Source organism: Thamnophis elegans, chromosome 1 (assembly GCF_009769535.1).
Source record: "Thamnophis elegans isolate rThaEle1 chromosome 1, rThaEle1.pri, whole genome shotgun sequence".
In the NCBI taxonomy this organism is placed as follows: domain Eukaryota; kingdom Metazoa; phylum Chordata; class Lepidosauria; order Squamata; family Colubridae; genus Thamnophis; species Thamnophis elegans.
This window is the reverse complement of record NC_045541.1, coordinates 115,159,515-115,179,382: the sequence shown is the minus strand read 5'-3', so window position 1 is coordinate 115,179,382 and position 19,868 is coordinate 115,159,515. Positions and strand designations below refer to the sequence as shown.

General features: G+C 40.2%; 1 protein-coding gene across 1 annotated transcript in view; it reads left to right on the top strand.

Annotated features, from left to right (window-relative positions):
• Positions 1-19,868, top strand: part of HEATR4 (HEAT repeat containing 4) — a 50,043-nt gene that overhangs the window by 10,888 nt on the left and 19,287 nt on the right. The window contains exons 2-7 of the mRNA XM_032228631.1: positions 1,133-1,320; positions 2,115-2,252; positions 4,899-5,099; positions 11,687-11,833; positions 16,457-16,645; positions 18,508-18,668. Coding sequence (XP_032084522.1) covers positions 1,209-1,320; positions 2,115-2,252; positions 4,899-5,099; positions 11,687-11,833; positions 16,457-16,645; positions 18,508-18,668 — 948 coding nt within the window. The 5' untranslated portion in view covers positions 1,133-1,208. The remainder of the gene's footprint in view (positions 1-1,132; positions 1,321-2,114; positions 2,253-4,898; positions 5,100-11,686; positions 11,834-16,456; positions 16,646-18,507; positions 18,669-19,868) is intronic.

Below are 19,868 nucleotides of genomic sequence, written 5' to 3'. Positions count from 1 at the left end.
GCCTTGAAAACCAGCAGCTGGGGATTTATGGGGAGAATGTACAAACAATGGTTTTAGATAGCCAACAGAATCACCGCAGGACAGGCCCCTACCTTTATGCTTACCCCAGAAATAATTGTTACTTGTGTGCCCCAGCTTGTGTTGCAGAGATAGGAAAAAATCCTTTTGCAATGGAGCAAGGGACTATAGGTAAAAGTTGTCTTGGTGACAGTGGAGGAGAACATGGGAAGGAAAAACAAGGGGGAAATCTCTCAAAAGTAAATATCTCCCATGTACAGAGCAAAAATAACTATCTTTATCTAGGTCTATATCTTCATGTTCTATGATACAATTAAATTTTAACCAATTTATCAGATCAATTAACACAATGAAACAAACAGGAAAACAGAGCTACATGTACCTACAAACCATGGAAAAACCACCAAAAATATCCAGTTCTACCTGTAATCTATGGTTCTTCTTAAGTAGGATTTTTTTTGTATGAATTTGGCTACCACTAAATTAATGACTGTTTAAACGGTTGCTGCCTCTCTCTTTCCTTCTGACACTGCGTTTTCCAATTTTTTTTCTTAGTAGCTGTTTTTCCTCGTTCAGTTCTTTTCACTGCTGGTCTTCCCACCACCTCACCTGTTGTTATGATAGCATCTGTCAGAACATCTCTGCAGGTGTGTAGATCTGAAGACAGAAACCACTGAATGAACTGAGATTCTAATCTAGTCTAGCTATTGTAGAAGTTTTAATATAAATTCTTGCACAGACGAAGTTTTTTCTGGCTTCCGTTCCAGTTCTAATCTGAACTATAAGAACTATTCAAATGTTTTGATTTATTACTTTATTTTATTAATAAATCTGCTTAATCATGAGTGATTCAAGGCACTGTATGAAGAGGATTGAAAGCATAATAAAATTAGAGTATTCCATGAGCATAAAACCCTACTATAGTAAATAAACTCCATTTAGGATTGATGGGTTCTATTTGTTTGGATAAAACACAAATTGCATTATTTTCTCCAACATGGCAATTTCTATCCAGCTAACCAGCTTGGCCAACTGTTTATGCTTATTGATTTATTCCCATATAAATCATGTTAACTTTCTTCCCATAAAAATCATGTTCACTGAAAACTTCCAGGTTACCATCTTTTCATACAACAGTGATAGGTGAGGATGATCAACTCTTTCAAAATGAAACAGCAGAAAAAATATCAATGAAACATCTCAAACCAGCAACTCCTGTTAAACGTCGTGAACGGCTGCACCCCAGGACTGGGAAACATACATACGTGACTCAGAATGCCTTTGAACAAGAGCTTTATTTTGGTAAGAATCAGGGAATGACTAAAGAGCTTTAACTTTATGGAATGAAAGTCTGCTTCCAAAATTGGTTCCACTATAAGCTTGCAGAAAATTCTATTCTGTCAAATCAAATCTTGTGTACCGAAAGACATGACAAATATTACTAGAAGAATAGATGTTAAAACAATGATATTTTTATTTTGAGAATTGTGTAACAGTCTGTCCTATCTGGAACTTTTTAATATTGCAGGTAGCAGTGGTGACAGAAGACTGAGGAGCCCTGGTGGTGCAGTGGTTAGAATACAGTATTGCAGGCTAACTCTGCCCACAGCCAGGAGTTCAATCCTAGCAGGGCTCAATGTTGATTTAGCCTTCTATCTTTCTGAGGTCGGTAAAATGAGGAGCAGATTTTTGGGAGCAAGATGCTAACATTTAAAACCATACAGAGAGTGCTGTAAAGCACCATGGAGTGGTATATAAATCTAAGCGCTATTGCTATTTTCCTAACCCATATTTGTGAGTTTCTCCAATGCATCTGGTTGGCCATTGAATGATATAAAATGCTAGACCAGATTAACCTTTGGCCTCATTCATTTGTCAGATTGCCAGATTCTCATTTCCCTCAAAGGACTCCAGAAATGTTATAGACTTAGAGATGTTCAACCAATAAAATTAGTGCCTAAGCTTTGATTTGCAGAAAGGATCTTGTCCAAACACTACAAGCTACTGTACCATGCTTATGGGACACAAAAAAGCGTTCAGCATATAGAAATAATGTTGCTAAGTTCCAATGGTTTTCTTCCTCTGTATACTTTTAGGGTCTGCCAAGATTATCCATCAAAAAACCAAGAAGGATCGTATCATTCTGAATAATCATGATGAATATAACAAACATCTAGAACAATGCTACCCAAGACCTCCAGAAATCTGGAGCTTCAAATCACCAAAAGGGACAAGTAAGAGTGGAGCACTATGCTGATTTCCCCCCATATTTTATTCACCATTCTCATTTGAGGGAGAAAAATTGCTTTCAAAATTATCTTAATATATAATAATTTGATGGAAATTATTATCACTTCAAAAAAATGAAATTAAGAGGATAGATTTTCATACTTTCACATTTTTTGTGAGGAGGACTACTCTTGTTTCTAATATGATTTCTCATAGAAATCAGGAAAGTGAAGAAATACCTACTTCACTGTAAATCCTACATGAAAAAGATCCCTTAACTGGAACTATGTGGGTTTGTAATGTTTTTAATCACTTGTGTCCTTAAATTTAAAACATTTTTACTTAAATTTGGTTTTTTAGGATTGTTGCATCAGTCTAAGTTCTATTATTTCTCTTTCACACAATTTCCTAATCATATTTTAACATAGCTTCTTGAAATAATAAGTAATATTCGGTTAATGACCTGGATTCAAAGTTCTGATGTCTATGCTCCCATGGGGCATTTGAGATTTAAAACATCTCAGTTGAATCATCAGGAGACAATGAACAATAAAAAAAACTTTACTGAACTTTTGCAAAAGGGCTTCCCTCCTGTGCTCATGTTGAGCCACAGAGGAGAAAAAAGAATACCTATGAATATCAAATTTAAATACAATTCCAAAGAAGATAATTCTCCTGCCACGCCCCTTATTTTCATTGGTCACTGGTAATTGGTCACATTATATAAGTTTTATAGAATGGTTTATATAGCAGTTGTTTTCCTGGACATTTGCACCATCTTTATCATAACAATACTCAATTTTAGCATGACAGCTGCTTCCCTGCCAATGTTAGCCTGACCTGACCTGGAATGTTAATCAATGTATAGCTTTGTTATTACCATAAACTCCCTTAGGTTAAACCATCTTGTCTTAGGTTAAACCATCTAATATCTCATACAGAGTTCAAAAATATGGCTGTCCCCTTGCTTAGTTTTGCTTGCTTAGTTTTATAGGAATAATTCTCATTTCTCTCAGGGCACTTGGTAATTGGTCTGCATTTATGGTTGTTTACAGCACCCCATGGTCAAATAGCTACAAACTATGAGGTTTTTTCTCCCAAAAAACAAATGGGCAAACAAATAGTCCTGAATAATGGGTTCCTTTAACTGTATAAGTGTCAGGGTTCTAAGTAACACCCCCCAACGAACACTCTGTGGTTGAGTTTCCTCAAAGTTCCATTTTTTTAGAGATGTCATATTGGCACATCTGGGAAAACCCAAATCACATGGTCCAATCAGTCATTGCCATGAAGGAAGATTCCTCCACATCTGTTCAGGTGCAGGGGCAAGGAGACCTTGACTTTCTGAGAAGGAATGTTATTATGGCTACATATCACCTATTCTCTGTATAATCCCCCGTCTCATTTTCCCACAGTAGAAAATGGGTCAGGCCTGAAATCCAAAAGGTAAAAGATGGCTTCCAGGTCTGACAATAAGGTCTCCTGCTCAAGCAGTGATTGGACTAGAAGACTACCAAGGTCTCTTCCAATCCTGTTTTTCTATATTCTAATGACTGTGGCATTCACTTAACAACTATGGTGTTTTCTTAATGACTGGCACAAAGGAGTCCTAAAACAGAAGCCCATCTAATCTTCTATTAAATCAGGTGTAATCCTGGGATGACCCTCTTTACAACTGTCATGACTTACGACTGAAAGCATGGGCTCAGATACAGTCGTAAGTCTATCTATATCCAGGGAAAGATGTAGGTATAGCTGTTCTCCTTTAATCAAAGAAAATATCCTGATACAGATTAACTGTTCCCCATAGGAGAAAGCGGGATCAAAAAAGCCAAGATGGCGCAACTATTCCATTGAAGCCCTACCCCTTTTTTTACTGGTGCCATGTGGTCTTACAGACAGGGTGGGGCTCTGATCACAGGATTTCCTCTAGGTGCAATGCTGCTTGCCTCACGTTCTGGATCATGCTAATGGATAAAAATCTTCAGCCCACAAATTGCGACGTAGCCTGCCCTGTCACCAACAGGGATTTGTTTTGCATGTGGAAAAGCTAGTTTCTCACAAAAACTGAATGGGTTTTTTTTGCCCATTCCATAAGTCAGGATGGGAAAGAAGAAAAACTGCTATTTCATTATGTAAATAATTGAATTAATAATAAATTAAATAATAATTTAATTATGTAAACTCTCTCCTGGATTTTCAAAATGATTTTTCTGTGTTACTCCATCTGTTTGCCTGATTTGATGTATTAGTTTTATTATTTATTATTATGTAATTCAGTTTCATCATTTGAACACTGACACATTTTTAAAGTAACTCTCCATTTTTCCTTCTCTCTTTAATGAGTCTGCTCCAGCATTCAAAGCTAAAACAGATTGCTTTGTGTTCCATATGACTTGACTACCTATATTCACAGCATTCCAATGTGTAAATAACATTTCTATCCAGATATTACCTATTTGTTCTGAATAATACAAAAGCCATTGTTATAATTTAAAATTTTGCCGTAATCATTCACTATATAAAGCGAGCCAGGGATAGTTAAATTTGCTATTTAGACATTAACCTTTGTTTTTGTTCATCACTTTTGCAAATAAGAACTAATATGAATGAATTACTAACTAGCTTTCATTAAAATTCTTCTGGATCAGGTAAAAAAGTACAGAAGGGGATGATCCACTGGAAATCACTTCCCACTCTCATTGAAGATTTTTCCCAAGTGGAAGAAATACAGTCACCTGACCCAACTGGAAAAGAAAAAGATCTGTGCACTAAACAGAAAGAAAGCGTATCTGAAAATGTTCGTATCCGTAAGACAATGTTGGAACAATGGAAAGCTGCCTGGAAATTTGGTAAATACATACTCTTCTTCTAGTTCTGGCTTTAATTTGTTATAGCCCATTTAAGTTAAAGGCTATTTTTCTGTTTTGACTGCTACCATTAATAATTGTCAAATCCTCTCTCACCTGTTATGGGCAGGTCACTTGAAATAATAATAATAATAATAATAATAATAACAACAACAACAACAACAACAACAACAATAACAACCACCTTAACAGTTCCTAGGTCCTTGGTTAGGACTCGAGCTGTTGCGCTAGCAACCAGCCTCAAAGACTGTGAAATTCACCAAAGATTAACCACTAATAATAATAATACAGCCTCAACATTTTACTTTTGCATATTTAATACATACTAGTCATTTCTATAATAATAAACTCATCTAACCAGCAAATCCCAAAGTCAAAGTTACATTTTTGTCTGTCTATTTCCAAGTAGAAAATAAATTGGATGTATTCTTTTTTTCTTAACAAAAGATTAAACTGCTTCAATAAAGTAGTTGATTTGGTCATTTCTGCTAGTTCTACCAGTTTATCCAGACATTCTTCCAATATGGAAATTAATTTATCTTTCAATTTTTGCACATAGAGCAATTCTCACTGCCATCAACATAAATAATAACAAAGTTCCATTTTTTTTCAAGCCAAGTACATTCGATGAATTCACAAGATATTAAAGTCCAAACTGAGTGGAGGAAACATCATAAAAGCCATAAATACCTGGACTGTGATATCAGTGAATAAAGGCTAATGGACGAACGACGTGTAATTCTAAGCCACAATTTTTTCACTACAGCAGAATTAATAGGAATTGAAGAGAAAGCAACTAATGGTCTGAGTATACCAACAAAGAAGAGTAACATCAAGAATGATTTGCAGACTCCAAAGCAAACTGAGGAAGAAAGGGAGGAAAAGGCTGCTGAAATGGATGAAGATAAAGAACAAGGAAGCACTGAAGAACAAACACCAACAGATATTTCTCAATTAGCTGAGAAAATAAAGCATCAAATGGAAGATGCTGAAAGAACACGTTTGCCAAAGCTGAACCAAGTGAACCGGAAAGAATTGAGAAAGGTACTAAAAAAGGTCAATGAGGCTGTGCAAACCATTCAAACCACTACATTAGCTGAAACAAATGAGCTGATGTATGCAGCAGCCTTCATAACCATCAAAGAATTGGGTTTGAAAATACAAAAGAACCAAAGAGGCAAGAAGAGGAAGCCTAAATGGAAAATTCAGTTGGAATTGAAGATCAAAAATTTTTGTGGAGATTTGAGCGACTAGCAGAACCTAAGGCAAGGTCAGCTAAAGAACAAGCAGGTCAAAAGCAGCCTGGAAGCAAAATACGATTTGGAGAATAAAGAGATTGCGATAGTAATTGAAGAGCTGAAGCAGAGGGTTGTTGCCGTTGCTGAAAAGATTAAAAGATATGAAAACCAAGTAACTCAATTCAAGGAAAACTCACAGTTCAGAGCCAATCAGCACCAGTTTTATAAGAGTTTAAAAAGTGGAGATGGAGTAACAACAAATGAAAAGCCTGATAAAGAGAAAGCTCTGAAATTCTGGAAGAATTTGTGGGAAAACAACAAGAAGCACAACAGAAATGCAAAATGCATGTAACAGATTGAGGATTCTATTAAAGTGCATAAAATGGAAGATGTGAAAACAACAAAAGAAATGGTGCAGACAGTCAAGAAAAGTGAAGAACTGGAGTGCACTGGACCAGATGAGTTACATGGCTTCCGTTAAATGCACTTACAAGTGGGCACAAAAGATTGGCAGCCCAAATGAACCAGATCTTAAAAACACCTGAAAATGATGAATGGATGACAACTGGAAGGACATTTTTGATCCAAAAAGATAAAGAAAAAGGAAAGGATCCTGGAAACTATAGGCCAATCACCTGTTCGCCAACAACATACAAGCTCCTTACTGGCATCATTACAAACCAAATTTATGGATACTTGGAAAGAAATAAATTGCTTCCTGTAGAACGGAAAGGATGCTGCAAAAATTCAAGAGGAACAAAAGACCAACTGCTGATTGACAAGCGAATCCTAAAGAATTCAAAGAAAAGATGAACCAACCTGTTCATGGCTTGGATAAACTATAAGAAAGGAAGCTTATGACAATGAATCATACTTTGCACCCTAAAAGTGATGTTGACCGATTATATCTACCAAGAGCAGAGGGTGGTGGAGGACTCCTACAAGTAAAACAGACTGTGGAAGAAGAAAAACACAGCTTGAATGAATACATCCAGAAAAGTGAAGAACCAATGATTAAAGAAGTAAATAAAGGAGGCCTTTTAAAGACAACCAAGTCAAAAGCTGAATATAAGAAAGAAGTAATTGAGAAGCGAGCTGAAAATTGGAAAAACAAAGCTATGTATAACCAATACTTGAAAAGTATTGAAGGCAAAGCTGACCAAAAGCTATCTTGGAACTGGTTAAGATCGGGAGCACTGAAAAAAGAAACAGAAGGCTTTATTTTGGCAGCTCAAGAACAAGCCTTAGCCACAAACTACATGAAGGCAAAAATTCAACATGTTACCACCAACAGCAAATGCCGCCTCTGTAATGAGAAAGACGAGACAGTTGACCATTTGATCAGTGGGTGCAGCAAAATTTCACAAACTGGCTATCTACAATGCCATGATCACATTGCTAAGATCATTCACTGGAAATTGTGCCAAAAGTTTGGATTTGAGTACAGCAAAAACCACTGGAACCATCAGGTTGAGAAGGTTTTAGAGAATGAGAAAGTGAATATCTTGTGGGACTTCAGAATCCAGACTGACAGGCACTTGGCCCAAAACACACCTGATATAACAATAGTTGAAAAGAAAAAAGTATGGTTCATTGACACTGCAATGGCAATGGAGATGCACGAATTGAAGATAAACAGCAAGAAAAAATCACAAAGTACCAGGACTTGCAAATTGAAGTTGAATGACTGTGGAAAAAGAAATCGTGTGTTGTCCCGATTGTAATTGGAGCCCTTGGAGCAATACCCAAAGGGCTACCTTGCTATTTGGAAAATTTAAATTTATCAGACTTGAACATTCTGATTCTACAAAAAACCACCCTTCTTGGAGCAGCTTATATCCTTCAACGTTACCTTAACAGCTCCTAGGTCCTTGGTTAGGACTCGAGCTGTTGAGCTATCAAACAGCCCCAAAGGCTGTGAATCTCACCAAAGATTAATGATGTAATAATAATAATAATAATAATAATAATAATAATAATAATAATAATAATAATAATGAACAAGCTATCCGCACAAATGCCATTAAGGCCAAAATCGAAAAATCTTCTGATGATGCCAAATGCAGACTTTGCAAAGAAGCTGATGAAACTGTTGATCACATACTCAGCTGCTGTAAAAAAATCACGCAGACTGATTATAAATTGCGGCACAATTCAGTAGCACAAATGATCCATTGGAATTTGTGCAAAAACTATAATATTAAAACAGCAACAAACTGGTGGGAACATCAGCCTGAAAAAGTCACCGAAAATCAGATGGTCAAGATCTTGTGGGATTTCCGTATACAAACAGACAAAATACTGGCGCATAATATACCAGACATCACACTGGTTGAGAAAAATAAGGTCACAATCATAGACATCGCAATACCAGGTGATAGCAGGGTCGCTGAGAAGGAACATGAAAAAATTGCAAAATATCAGGACTTAAAAATTGAAATTCAACGACTATGGCACAAACCAGCAGTGGTAATTCCAGTGGTAATTGGCACACTGGGTGCTATTCCAAAAGCACTGGAATTACATTTAAAACAGTTAAAAATTGACAAAATCACCATCAGTCAAATGCAAAAAGCCGCACTGCTTGGATCTGCACGCATATTACGAAAATACGTTACAACGTCCTAGGCCCCTGGGTAGGGCCCAACTAGTAACCAATGCCAAATCCGGAGAAACAACTGGCCGCTGTGATACAATTGTATAATAATAATAATAATAAGTAGTTTACATCCACGTGGTTATACTGATAGACTATACCTGCCCCGAAAATCAGGTGGCAGAGGATTATTACAAGTGAAGCAAACAGTTGAAGAAGAAAAACATGCACTGGCTGATTATTTAAAAGAAAGTCAAAAACATCTATTAATTGAAGTAAAGAACAAAAAACTACTGAAGGCCCAACAGACGAAACAAGAATACAGAAAACATGTGATAAAATCAAGAATGGAGAGTTGGCAGAACAAAGCACTGCATGGCCAATTTCTGGAAAAAATAAAAGATAAAGTGGACAGTGAACAAACTTGGTTATGGTTAACAACAGGTACATTAAAGAAAGAAACAGAGTCACTAATCCTGGCTGCGCAAGAACAAGTATTCGCACAAATGCTATTAAGGCCAAAATCGAAAAATCTTCTGATGATGCCAAATGCAGACTTTGCAAAGAAGCTGATGAAACTGTTGATTACATACTCAGCTGCTGTAAAAAAATCGCACAGACTGATTATAAATTGCGGCACAATTCAGTAGCACAAATGATCCATTGGAATTTGTGCAAAAACTATAATATTAAAACAGCAACAAACTGGTGGGAACATCAGCCTGAAAAAGTTACCGATGGTCAAGATCTTGTGGGATTTTCGCATACAAACAGACAAAATACTGGCGCATAATACACCAGACATCACACTGGTTGAGAAAAATAAGGTCACAATCATAGACATCGCAATACCAGGTGATAGCAGGGTCGCTGAGAAGGAACATGAAAAAATTGCAAAATACCAGGACTTAAAAATTGAAATCCAACGACTATGGCACAAACTAGCAGTGGTAATTCCAGTGGGTGCTATTCCAAAAACACTGGAATTACATTTAAAACAGTTAAAAATTGACAAAATCACCATCAATCAAATGCAAAAAGCCGCACTGCTTGGATCTGCACGCATATTACGAAAATACGTTACGACGTCCTAGGCCCCTGGGTGGGGCCCGACTAGTAACCAATGCCAAATCCGGCAAAACAACTGGCCGCTGTGATACAATTGTATAATAATAATAAAAAACAGAAACAGAAACAAAGGCAGAATATAAGGAAAAACAGCTGGATGACAGATTAAATAGATGGAAAACCAAAGCTTTGCATGGACAACACTTGCAAAACATTGAAGGAAAATGTGAAGACAACTTGACATGGAAATGGCTGGAGAACCATCAAGAAACAAACGGAAGGTTTAATACTGGCTGCTCAAGAAGAAGCACTACAAACTCATGCCATGAAAGTGAAGATACAAAAATCCACTGACAATCGAAACTGCTAACTTTGCAACAACAAAGTCAAAAGTGTTTCACATTTAATATATAAATGCAGCATAATTGCACAAACTAATTAAAAAACTAGAGAGAACCGAGTTGCTAAATTAATCCACTGCTCATTATGTAAACAGCATGACTTACCTGTATCCAAAAAATCATGGGAGTACAAAGTGGAAAAAGTTACTGAAAATGAGAAGGTGAAGATTTTGTGGGACTTTCGAATACAGACGGATCATCATTTGGAACATAACACACCAGATATCACAGTTGTAGAGGGCCGAAGCATACAGTTTATTGATATTGCAAGGAGGAGATGGCAGAGTCGAAGAAAAAGAACTAGAAAAAAATCATGAAATATTGCGACCTGGCCATCGGAATTACACGGCTATGGATGAAACATGTAACAGTGATACCCATTGTCATCGGGCACTTGGCACCATGTCCAAGAATTTTACAAAACACATAAAGAAATTGCAGCTTCCTGCAATAACACCAACAGAACTACAAAAAACTGTGCTTCTCGGAACATCATATATTTTAAGAAGATAATTGGTTGATATCTAGGACGCTTGCAGGAACCCATATCAACCATCAACACCAGTCAATGGCATTTGTGACACATTTTTAAATATTCAGTCAACTGAGTTTCATGTTTAATGAATAAAGTATATACCGTATTTTTTGGATTATAAGACGAACCTTTTTCCCTCAAAAAAGAGGCTGAAAATCTGGGTGCATCTTATACACTGAATACAGCATTTTTTGCCTCCTGAAACCCTGCCCCCTTCACCAGAATGGCCATGCAAAACCTGTAGGAGGCTTTCAGAGAGCTCCTGGGGGCTGGGGAGGGCAGAAATGAGTGAAAAATGGGCTGGTTTTTGCTCATTTTTGCCCCCCTGAACACTCTACAAGGCTCCAAAAGGCTATTCATGCTTTTAAAAAAACAGGCCCGTTTTCGAGAAAAAACAGGCTTTTTGGGGAGGTCTGCAGAGTGCAAAAACTTTAAAAAAAAAATTTGCCTCTTCAAAACCTTGGAGCGTCTTATACTTTGGTGCATCTTATACTCCCAAAAATATGGTAATCAGCATCATCACTGTGCTATTCGGAACAACATACATTTTAACAAGATACTTGTGTGATACTTAGGAAGCTGGCAGCAACCCATATCAACCATCAGTGCCAGTCAGTGATATTTGTGATACATTTTTAAATGTTCAGTTGACTGGGTTTCATGTTTAATGAATAAAGTATATAATAATTCTCTCCAATGTTCTTCTTATGGTATTTTTGTACAACTTTCAGATCCTCATTGGCAGACAGCAACAATAGAAGGGATACTTGTAGACCTTACTGATGTGCATGTTCAAAATCGGATCAATGGTCTACTTGTCTGTGCCTCTGCTGTGCTTGAGCGCCCCGATAAAGTCCAAACTGCAAATCAGGCATCAGGTACATGGGCCGGGCTCAAATTTCTATCATTTCACTTATATTTCTTGAGAATTAGTAGATGCTACAGCTGCTGGGATATAAACAGTACCTGATTCAAGGAGTCTGATGTCTTCCTAGGTGAGTTAGCTTGCAGTTCCATCCAGTGACGTGCGGTGAGGTTTATACCTGGTGAGGCTCAGCTGGGCATCCTTTTGTGAAGCAGCTCAGCAGGGCAGCGGTCGGCCTCGGCGGGGGGGGGGGGAATTTGCATCGCGGGAGCAACCAAGCGTCCGGGTCTGCAGCAAAGGCGCTTGGCGGCTCCCGCAATGCAAAGTGCCCCGCCACCCCCCCGCTGCCCCAGCCTGCGTCCGCTGCTTCTCCAAGCTCCGCCGCTGGAAGTCCCAGATCACCTCTGGGGGAAGGCTGAGTGAGAAATGGAGCGAAGCTTCTCCGCGGCCTCCCGGCACTACGCAGAGGCTCTCACAGGAGCGCGTGCCAGCAGCCGGTGGCCCAGAGCGGCCTCAGCTGCGAGACAAAGCAGTGCTTAAAGCAGCCACTGCCACTGCCGCTGCCACTGCCCCGCCGGGCGAAGGAGGGGCGGTGGTGGTGGCAGCGGCTGCTTTAAGCGCTCCCTTGTCTCGCACCCGGGGCCGCTCCAGGCCGCCAGCCGCAGACATGCGCTCCTGCGAGAGCCTCTGGGCAGCGCCAGGAGGCCGCAGAGAAGCTTCGCTCCGCTTCTCACCCAGCCTTCCCCCAGAGGCGATCCAGGACTTCCACGGCGGAGCCTGGAGAAGCAGGCCGGGGCAGCGGGCGGGCGGCAGCATCGGGGACGGTGGGGCACTTTGTATCGTGGGAGCCGCCAAGCGCCCAGGTCTGCAGCAAAGAGCCAGCCTCCTCCTCCTCTCCACTCCTCTCTCCTCTGAAGCACGCCCCGCCCAACGTAAGTGTGCTCAAGAAGACATGATTCGCTGCTTCCAGATCAGGAGGTGGAAGAATTAGTGCCTCTTTTGCATCTGAACTTTTTTGCCTTTTAACTCTTTCTTAACTTTTAGAGGGCGAAAAATTCCTTATGGAAAGGAGGCCCCGAGTTCTCTCGCCTCCTGCTTTGGTTAACACTAAGCAGACACCAAGCCACTGTGACCTGGAATCTGGTAACAACTATCTTGGCTTTAATTATTTAAAAAAAAATATTTAAATTTCTTTCTTTTTCCTGAGGAAACTGGTGAGGCTCCGCCTCCCTTGCCTCTAGTGACTGCATGTCCCTGGTTCCATCCATTTATACATAAGAGAAGTGTTAACTGAATCTATTGCAGGGGTGGGTTTCAGCCGGTTTGCACTGGTACGCTAGAACACATTTGTGAAATTTAGCATACCTTTTGGAAACCGTTCATCTGGTGGCACAGTATTGGATGAACAGTAACCTCTTGCCTGCCCCCCCTCTTGCTCCCCCCCACCCGTCCGGTCACTGCTCACTCGCTCTCTCACCCCACTCGTCCGCACCATGATTTCCCCACCTGCTGCTCACTAATTGGCTGGCTCACCAATCGCCCCGCCTCTGAGAGGCAGTGTGTGTTTGTGTGGGACTTTCTCACAAGCCTTCTTTCTTTCTCCAAAGGTGTGTGAGAAAGCCCCCCCATAGCCCAGTAGGGAAGCGAGCCCCGGGCCTCATCTCTGCCTCTTTCCTCGAGAACCTCTCCCATCACTGCGCCCTTCACTCGCCTTCCACCCGGAGGCTCTGCTGGTGGGGTGCCTCCCATTTCGCCTCCTGAGAGAAGCTCGGGAGAGATGTGCAAACGGCCACCACTCAAGGCTCCCGAGGAGGATGCTGGACACCGAGGGTGGCAGTGGTGTCCACTGCTGCTGTTTCTGCTGCTCCTGGTAATGCAGGCTTCTCGAAGAGCATTAAGTTGCACGTGCACAGATTCCAGCAGCTGCATTTTGCCTTGAAATTTGCTATCCCGGCAACCCGAAGGGGATATTCTCCCAGCAGTGTCTCAGGCGCTCCCACCCTTAGCCCAGAGGGGATGAGGACAGCTGGGTACAGTTTGGCGCCTTCTCCTCAGATGATCAGGGGGCCTCGTGCGCCTGCTTGCTCGTATGGCCTGCTTGCTTCCAGTGGGAATGGGAAGCACGGTGATCTTAATGTAGTAGGGCAGGGGAGGCTGGAGCAGAAGGTTAAATAAGCAAATTTGGCTTCAAATGTCCCCTTCGGGTTGCCGGAACAGCAAGTTTCAAGGCAAAATGCAGCTTCTTTGCATGGCAAGAGAGAAAGTTGCCTGAGATGCAGCTGCGTTTTGCCTTGAAACTTGCTGTTCCGGCAACCCGAAGGGAACATTCTCCCAGGGTGTCTCAGGCAACTTTCTCTCTTACCGTGCAAGGAAGTGAAGCCAAATTTGTTTATTTAACCTTCCGCTCCAGCCTCCTCTGCGAGGGACCGGCTGCCCCGCTGCCTCTGGTTTCCATCTGAGAGTCTTCGCTCTCCAGGACTGTAATTGTGCAGGCTGTGTGCACGTGCCTATGTTTTTCAAGGCGTGGAGTGACTCCGGAGTCCTTCCACGACCCCCCCATGGAAAACATAGGGGTGCGCGCACAGCCTGCACAATTATAGCTCCGGAGAGCAGAGACTCTCAGAGGGAAGCCAGAGGCAGCAGGGCAGCCGAGTCCCTCGCCTTCAGAGGGAGGAAGGGCCAGTTGGGAGAGGGGCTTTGATACTACAGGTAGTCCTCACCTTATAACAATTTGTTTAGTGACGATTGAAAGTTACAATGGCACTGAATGGCAAAAAAGTGACTGTAAAATTTTTTTCACACTTACAACCATTGTAGCATCCCCATAGTCAGATGATCAAAATCCAGACACTTAGCAACTCATATTTACGACGGTTGCAGTGTCCCGGGTTCACATGATTCCCTTTTGCAACCTTCTGGCAATGGAGAAGTCAGATTCACTTAACAGCTATGTTGCTAACCTAACAATTGCAGTGATTCACTTAACAGCTGTGGCAAGAAAGGTTGAAAAATGAGGCACAACTCACTTAACAACTGTTTTGCTTAACAGCAGAAATGTTGGGCTCAATTGTGGCCATAAGTCAAGGACTAACTGTACTTTTACATCAGGACAATGAAAGGAAATGCCTTTTATCGCCCCAGTTCATATTTAATCTTAACCTTGAGATGAATCAGTAAATTAAATCAAAATTAACCTGTTTTAAAATCTTGCAAAACTACAAAACTTTGCAAAATTTCAGCAAGTTCCTGTAAGAAATATCTCCCAAATGATATTATGAGATTTTGAATAAAAACAACAACATTTTACAAATTGTTATGTAAGAATGCCAAAATGTTATGTGAGTTCTTATAAAAATATTTTTTTGCTTTAGATTTTATGAAATGTTAGGAGAGATTTATAGTCTTCCAAAATGATGTAATATCATAGGAACTTATATTTCCAAAATATAAAGAACAATTAATTTTATATTGAGCTATAATGTACTTAATTGTTTTTGTGAATGTGAAACAGCCTGTTATACCTTGCTGATTGTAGTTTAAAAATCTTGAATTATTGTTATATGCAAGTACAATCGTTAAGTCACATCAATGGATTGTCTGGCTCCAGAAGTTCCAGTATATAAAATTTGGGATTTAAAATAAATAGGCTAGCAACTGATTTTGTATTTCTAACATTTTAAATATTTATTTTATTCTTGAACTACGGGAGTCAGCTTCTAGAGAAAATGGGCATCAGAGAATTTAATAAATAATAATAATGATGACCTGGCTCTGTCAATTAGCATGGGGATTCAATAGTGGTATGCAACAATTGAAGTAGTTGGTTGCTAGGGGGCGCTCCATCCACCTTTTTAACTTGTCTTTTTAACTTTGTCTTTGAATGGATTTTATGGGTTTTATTTGTAGACTACTCAGTATCTCTTAGATAGTGATGTGGGCCCTACTTACATTTGATAAATAAATAAATAATGATGCTATCCTCTTGCCCCACTGCAATTAATGCACAATAATGCCTTGGTAAGGCCACAGTTGGAATACTGCATCGAGTTTTGGTCTCTACAATATAAAAAAGATGTTGAGACTCTAGAAAGAGAGCAGAGAAGAGCAACAAAGATGATTAGGAGACTGGAGGCTAAAACATATAAAGAACAGTTGCTGGAATGGGTAGATCTAATGAAAAGAAGGACTCGGGGTGACATGATAGCTGTATTTTAATATCTCAGGGGTTGGCACAAAGAAGAGAGGATCAAGCTATTCTCCAAAGTAGGAGCCTCCAGAAGTTGTGAATCCTCCAATACTCTACTCTACTCTACTCTACTCTACTCTACTCTACTCTACTTTAATTTGGGATACATATTCCAAAACTTAGCTAAGAAATACTCTAATGATTTTTAACGCACAATGACTAACTTCATTTTATTTTTTAATTCTCTCCATTATCTCTGAAGAGAATCATGCCCTTTGTAATGCACATTTCAAAACCTTTCTGAAACCTTTAGGAGGCAAAAATCTTTTAAAAGCTACAAAACGTTTGCAGCAATATATTTATAATGCTAATTATTAATTTTTAACATACCATAAATATATTTTTAGAATCCGGCATTGTTTCATCATGCATTTGTGCTGATTTCCACAGCAAAAGGACTAGATGCTTTCACAAAGGACATAGAAATTAAGGATATACCAAAAAAAATAAAGCCCTTACTGCGAAAAACTCTGTTTGATACGGATGCACATGTACGAATGGCAGCTGCAGTATGCTTCTATGCCATGTGGAAACCAAATCCAGAGGCGCAGTCTATCATGAAGAAAGCTCTGATACATGGTTAGTATACATCTTTTCCCCCCTGTATGAATGTCACTAATCCATAAAGCCATGATAATTGGGGGAGTCCTTGGTGCTCTCTGAACTTGGTTGTTTTCTTGCAGATGTTTCATTAACCAAACTTGATAATATCATTAGTCTGATGAAGTTCGGGACTAGAACTGATGATGTTACCTAGTTTGGGTAATGAAACATCTGCAAAAAAATAACCAAGCTCAGAGAGACCAAGGACCCCTCATGTCAAGCCTGAACTACAAATATTCTCCTTTATTGGCCATGCTAATTTGTTTCCCCAGCAAACAATATTTGGATATGCAGTATGCTAAGCTAGGAAGAGTATCAAGAAAGTGATCCCAACAGAGATAGGCAGGAACCATTACCTATTTCTTACGTCCAAAACAAAGAGATTACAGTTAGATGCAACTCATGTATATGCCTTATTGACCTATAAGAAAGAGAAGGAGGTACTGCTCAATCTAATTTGCAAGATTGATGTCCGGCCTACTGGGCAGACCAGACCAGGAAATAAATTCCATGGGAAAGCTAACACAATTTTTACTGAGATTAGCTATGATACCTGAATCTTACAATTTTGACTTTGAGTGTACTTTCTTCCCCTTCTTATACACCAATGAATCGGAGAAGAGTCTGCCCAAGCTGCTTCTGAATGTTATCTCACTGTTCTGGATTTTAAAAAAACCTTGGTCCCTTTTGCTTAACTAATGGTTCCTGCATCCGTCTAATAAAAGCATCTGCTTTACGCTCTATAGCCATGATGGCGAACCTATGGCATGTGTGCCACAGGTGGCACACGAAGCCATTTGTTAGAGCATGCAAGGCGTTGCCCTGTTAGCTCCAGTGTGCATATGCGCGCTGGCCAGCTGACTTTGGTTTTCATTTTCTGCCATTTTTCACCCTTCAGAGGCTTTCCTGAAGCCTCTGGAGGGCGAAAAACAACCCAATGTGCAAAACAGAAGTTCAGGAAAGGACTTCTGGTTTGCGTGTTGGGCCGTTTAGCCTCTGGAGGGCCTCCGGGGGTGGGAGGGAGGCCATTTTCACCCTCCCCAGGCTCCTAGAAAGCCTCTGGAGCCTGGGGAGGGCCAAAAAAGCATCCATCATGTGCCAAAAGCTAGGGGAGAGTGAGGGTCACGTACACATGTGTGGGGGGATCATGCACTCCTCCCGCTTTTGGCACGTGATGGGAAAAAGGTTAGTCATGACTGCTCTATAGACTAGGGCCCTCATCCAGCTAAAGCAGAAATGGGGGGCATGAATCACCTCAAAACACCCTGTGCCTTTCCTGTACATCATTAAGCTCCATTCAAAAGCAACAGGATTGGTTAATTACATTGCTTTCTTTAGAAGTAGATCAAATGATGTACAGGTAGTCCTCGACTTACAACAGTACATTTAGTGACCGTTTGAAAGTACAATGGCACTGAAAAAAGTGACTTATGACAGTTTTTCACATTGCAGTGTCCCCAAGGTCACATGATCAAATTTCAGATACTTGGCAATTTGACACTCATTTATGATAGTTGCAGTGTCCCGGGGTCATGTGACCACCTTTTGCGACTTTCTGACAAGCAAAGTTAATGGGGAAGGCAGATTCACTTAATAATTAGTGTTGCTAATTTAAAATTCAATTGACAACGGTTAAGGTCATAAAAGGGGGCAAAATTCACTTAACAACTGTCTTGCTTAGCAACAGAAATTTTGTGCTCTATTGTGGTGGTGACTACTGTATTTTTATCCTGTCTGTCTGTCTATCATCTATCTATCTATCTATCTATCTATCTATCTATCTATCTATCTATCTATCTATCTATCTATCTATTATCTATTATCTATTTCCTTGTTAGGTAATTCTGCAGACAGCTGGGCAGCAGCTCAAGCTCTAGCACTGGAAGGCATTACCAGTTTCGAGGTAGTGAAAAGGATTCTGTCTCAGATTTTTGATCAAACCGATGATACTTCAGAAGAACAGGCATGCCTTTTGTTAGCTCGGCTCAGCAAACACACGGTTAGTATCAACACTCAGGAAGAAGAATGTGGTGGAAGCACAGGATCGGTATGGCCACTGAGGATTTCTGAATCAATTTGCCCATCATTATTGGATGCACATATTGTGCACTAGTGTCTCAGCCGGGGCAATACCTCATCTTTCTTGTTGAGCTCACAAGCAAAATAGAATTGGCCTGTGTGGGAGGCCACCAGGGAATATCAGCTTCAAGATTTTACCAATGTTTAGGCTCTTGGCACATGCTTGTTGCAGAAAGATCACTATGGCCAATTTCTTCAAAAGGTTAAAAAATGGTTGTCATCAGGGGTGGGCTTCAAAAATAGTCCTCTGCCCAGTTGCTGGGTGGGCGTGGCCATGGAGGGTGAAAACAGCCGCCCCAGGCTCCTTAGGGCCTTTGGAGGCCGTAAAAAAGCCCGAACTTCCGGTAGGCCTGTTTTTTGCCCTCCCCAAGCCTCCATGCGTGCCCTGCACTTACCTGCTTCCAAAACAGACCAGGTGGGGACTAGGAGTGGGATTTGGGGGTTCTCCGAACTGCACAGAATCTTAGCTAGAGGTTTTCCCGAACCCCTGCGAAACCCCAACAGCCCACCCCTGGTTGTCATCTAGAAAGCCTACCTTTGGGACCTCACCAATCAGGAAGCTCCAAAAAATTGTGGAATGTCATCATACAGTTGTTGTATTATTATTTTACAATAAACCTGTCATTTGGGGAAATCGTGAATTTTCCTTATGTGTAAGAAAAAAAAGTAATTTTGAGTTTACATAAGAATACACACACACACACACACACACACACACACACACTAAATGCTTTGCTATTTTTCTTTTCCTTTTTTCATTGCTCAACTAATGTGAAGAGTCAGCATAAATAACTGTGGTATTAATGCACATTATTAGCAAGTTAATCTTCAACAGCAAAACTAAACTTGCACATTAAATGTACATAAATGTTATAAATATACTGTTTGATACCAATATACTGTAAAAATCATAAAAGTGCTTTTTTAAAAGATATGTTAATTTAAAAATACCCTTTATACCCTTTTGAGCAATGAATTATAAATCCCCCCCTTCTTCCTGTCTATGTATAGAACCGTGATGGCAAACCTATGGCACACGTACCAGAGGTGGCACTCAGAGGCCTCTCTGTGGGCACGTGCACCATCACGGTTCACCGACAAATGCGTGCTCGACAAAAGC